This window comes from Pinus tabuliformis, chromosome J (assembly GCF_031772625.1).
Source record: "Pinus tabuliformis cultivar Carrire ecotype Pingquan chromosome J, CPIR1, whole genome shotgun sequence".
NCBI lineage: Eukaryota > Viridiplantae > Streptophyta > Pinopsida > Pinales > Pinaceae > Pinus > Pinus tabuliformis.
Window position 1 is genome coordinate 830,906,121 of NC_142295.1, and position 4,469 is coordinate 830,910,589.

At 34.3% G+C, this 4,469-nt stretch overlaps 1 protein-coding gene across 1 annotated transcript; it reads right to left on the minus strand.

Annotated features, from left to right (window-relative positions):
• Positions 1 to 867: 867 nt before the first annotated feature.
• Positions 868 to 1,839, minus strand: LOC149229279 (uncharacterized). Its single transcript, XM_089375805.1, has one exon. The coding sequence runs from the start codon at positions 1,652 to 1,654 to the stop codon at positions 1,145 to 1,147; it is 510 nt and encodes a 169-aa protein (XP_089231931.1). The 5' UTR covers positions 1,655 to 1,839; the 3' UTR covers positions 868 to 1,144.
• Positions 1,840 to 4,469: the final 2,630 nt, after the last annotated feature.

Genomic DNA, 4,469 nt, shown 5'->3' on the forward strand with positions numbered 1-4,469 from the left:
TCACCAAAATTAGCTTATTCTTGGGGAGTAATTTATAAATAAAAACAACAAACTCATAAACACACAGTTTTCTGTGAATATAGCTAAGATCAATCCTGTACGGTAAACTACAATTATTTTTAAACATATTTCTGCGTGTAAAAGAAACTCCTCACCAAAACTTTCAAGGTCTGGACGTTGCAAAACAGAAGTCCAATGACCTGCAGGCTGCGAGCACTGCTTTCCCTTGAATGCACAAATGTTTAAATTTGTTTTAAGATGAGATACTTTATAATCTTTTTAATTAATTAATTATGAGCGAAGTTTGTGGCTTTTGATGACCGATGCCAATTTTATTTGCAGTTAAAATCCATGAATCTCAACCTGTTATTTGTTTCTATAAATATAGAAATGTTTTTTACCATCTTCACATAGAGTGAAACTAGCACAGCCACTTAATTTGCTGCTGGTAAAATGCCAGTGCAATACAGCCAGAGCACACCAGATGTTTGTATGGACTTCACCACAGCTATCTAGATTCTATACTCCACTGGATTGAGCCTGTGCAGGTTTCTGGTGGTGGATTCTTTCGATCTAAGGGCATATTGGCGAAGATGGAACCCTTCGCAATGAGGGTTTCATAGGCAACGCAGCTATGAGGTGAAATAATTAATATTTGAAATTTTATTTATAGAAGTAAAAAAAATTACAAAAATGATGATTATAAAATAAATTGAAAAAAAAAATTATTCCACTACAAAATAGTTATCAACAAATTGCTTACTAAAATTGAGATTAAAAGAAAGATTCAACTCTCAATAAATAAAGGAGAAACCTCCTATTAACATGTAATTAATTAATTAAGAGCAATGACCCTTAAATTTCACCTTAATCTGAACTCATCAAATTCTTATATATACTAATACGATCCACAATTCACAGATAACCATATACATAAATCTTTCAGGCTTCCCTGGGGCGAAATGTAACTTGATCCATAATGTATAAAAAAAACTATCTGCATACATTTTGCAGATCCGATTAATGAGCTTTATGGAATCATCATATATGTATAATAATAATAGATGCAATGACTTTTTCAGAGGTCGAAGAAGGAGCAGGTGCAGCAGTTGGCGGCATGTCGCAAGTATGAGCTTCTCTTTCATTATGGCGAAATTACCTCCGGGATACCAGATAGCGACGGCCTCCAAGATCGTCGAGAACGCTGCCAGTAACGCCCATCGATTCCATTGCCCTGCAATTTCTCCAACAGAAACGACTCTATTTCCCCATCTCCGTTACCGCTGTCCCGACGAAGCAATTCAGACAATTCTCGCGAAGAGATCAACACCTTAATTCTGCGAACCTCTCCGCCTTCTGAGGGAATTAGATGATCAAAATTACATTTCTGGTTTTGCAAACGAAGATCAAGCTCCGCTGTTCGTTGAAGATTGAGATCGTGAATATTCTCGATATTATGTTGAGTGAACGGTTTCACAGAAGCGCGGCGACCTTCCCGAGGACTGCTTTCTGCAGGGGGGAGTATCGGCCTGTGACCATTAACCCCGCCATCGCCATACTCTTGCAATTGCATTAATTCGTGGCCCGATCCATTTCTGTCTCTGCTCTCCCTAACTTTATCTTGGCGGCCATGGTATCCATAGCAATTACCCATAGATTGATTGATAGATCAGATGAATGGAAGCAAAATAGGTTGTAAACTTGTGGGTGGGCGGGCACATATAAACAGTTGTATTATTAATGGCGAGGGACTGCAGGAGCACATGGGCCTCGTCAGATATGGAACGCTGGCAACCATATTGTTGTGTACTTGCGCAATTACGTGATCTGTCAGAGCTCCGCGTTAACCATGAGCAGCTTCGGATTACAGCGAAAGCATGCCACTTTTGATTTGAACGACAGAGTTAGACGCTTCACTCTATTACAATTTCCAAGTTAGAAGGAAGGGGTGGAGTTTCTTGACGTGGTGCTGACGATAGATCGTGAGCGGAGACATCAAAATTAAAACCTCCTCCTTCTTGGTGTGTTTTCGGCTCTCACGGAACATACATAAGGGAGAGGAGATAAACCCCTTGACATGAAAACAAACAACCCTTCCCAAAATATAATTTGGATCTCACCAAACTTCTCATTAAGGCAGTTCAAGGAAATACACTTTGGATCTGACCAACTTTCCAGCGAAACAATTTAATAAAAATATAAATATAAAATTATATATATATATATATATTAAAGGTTGTTTACACATTTATACGACCGTTTGGTATTGGTAAATTACTGCGCTATGAACATGTCTTCTGCTTTTTGTTTTTTAAATAAAATATATATAATTTAAAATTTTTAAATATAATGAAATTAAGGATATTTTTTTAGAAGTTGATGATAAATGGTAATCATAGGCTTAGAAATTTATTTATGCAAATGTATATTTCTAATTTCACTAATTCAAATTCAAAAATTAAATTAGATTTATGGATTAAACTAATATATATTTAGAAAATGAATTAGACTAGTCGACTATGCAACTATTTATAGATTTGCATTCCGTTTTATTTAGCTTTTAATCTCACTAACTCACATCTAGAAATTCTAGAAGTAGATTACTTATCTATGATTTAGAAAAACATATGCACTTTTTTTAAAAGGAATACATATTAGCTAAAATTGCATCCCTTCCTAGAGATATTCATATTCTTTTGTGTATTTCTAATTTATGTTCCATTTTATAGATTTGCATTCCTTTTCATTTAGCTTGTAATCCCACTAACTCACATCTAGAAATTGAAGTAGATTACTAGCTATGATTTAGAAAAACATATGCCCTTTTTTTTAAGGAAGACACATTAGCTAAAATTGCATCCCTTCCTAGAGATATTCATATTCTTCTATGTACTTTTAATTTGTGTTCCATGGTTTGCGGGCTTTTATTTCTATTATAATTTATGTTATATGATTTGTGGAGGAAAAGACATAATTTGAAAAGCATAATAAATCTCATCACATCATGACAAGAGATTTAGAGTTTTGGTTTATCTATTCATTTGTTTTTAATATTTCTTAAGTTTTTCAAATTAAGAAAAGAAATAAAGTGTCAGAAGCAGTTGTTGTTACAAACCCTTTGGAAATGGAATTGCCTCAAGGAAATGAAGCCATTGACTCCATGTCACCATTTCTAGACTTTGTCATGAGATGGATTGGCATTCTCAAGAAAAAAGGAATAAAAGACACTAGGAAACCCCATGATCAATCCTCACCTCAAAGACCGGAATATTAGTGTAATGTATTTGTATTTTCAATCTCAGGTTAGCTTATCTTTGTTTTTGGATTTGGTTGGGCTTCCCCACTGAGTGACCGACCAATCTCAATTTCTCAGTTTTTCATGATCTCCTATTCAAAAGGTAATATGATTTTTACTCCACAAAAAAGGAAATAAAAAGTATTTTATTCTTGTTTGAATGTAATACATAGTTCTATTTTCATGAACCTTGATATTAAGAGAATTTGAACTCACTTTTCAAATGTAGCACACAGTTTTATTATTATTTGTTTGATGAAGAAAAACTCAACCTAAACACTCAATTACCAAGTTTAGATGCAAACATCAAAATTGGAAATGGTTTTATTCTTATTTGTTTGATGAAGAAAAAATCAACCTAAACACTCAATTACCAAGTTTAGATGCAAACATCAAAATTGGAAATGGCCTTGAATCACTGTGAAACTTAATTGCCAAATTTAAAACACTATAAAGCCCTCACACTTTTCCCTTGCTACATTACTTAAATCATTCTATATATTTTTATTAATTCTTAATGGTAATCATTTGATATATTCAATTATACTGCCATGATGTTCGAGTACAAGATTAAATAGAAATGAGGGAAAAGACGTACAAATTTCAAAACAAGAACTCATAACCTTGTTTGTTGACCATAGAAATAGTTTACACCCATCTAGGGAAAAGAAGCATATTTGTATGGGATGTGTACATGCCAACCCTTTACTATTATATGGATAGTTGGATTATGGTTTTTGACAAACATTCTTATAATTATAGGGAGGTACCATTGTATTTTCTTATAAAATTGTGGGATGACTTATGTTATGTGACTATGTGAACTACTATGGCATTGGGGGAAATCATGGGTCTGTGCAAGATCAACATAATGCTAGGCGTGACCCATTGAGGAGATCTCTCTCTTCTAGGTCCAAGTTTAACCCCCCTCCCAAATAACCTGTGATTTCATATAACAATTGTTAGATGTACACATTGATTTCCACTCTAACCCATAGTTTACTTCATCATGGTGCATTCATTGCTTTATCTCTCCAAGAGAAATCTTCAAACAATGTGAAATCTAACAATGGAAGAGGAAGGTTTGGGCCTTAAGCCATACAATAAATTCTAGTAAAGCAAGGAAACATGGACATATTAAGCATTTTGATTTGCAGTTTACGTGATCCTCATT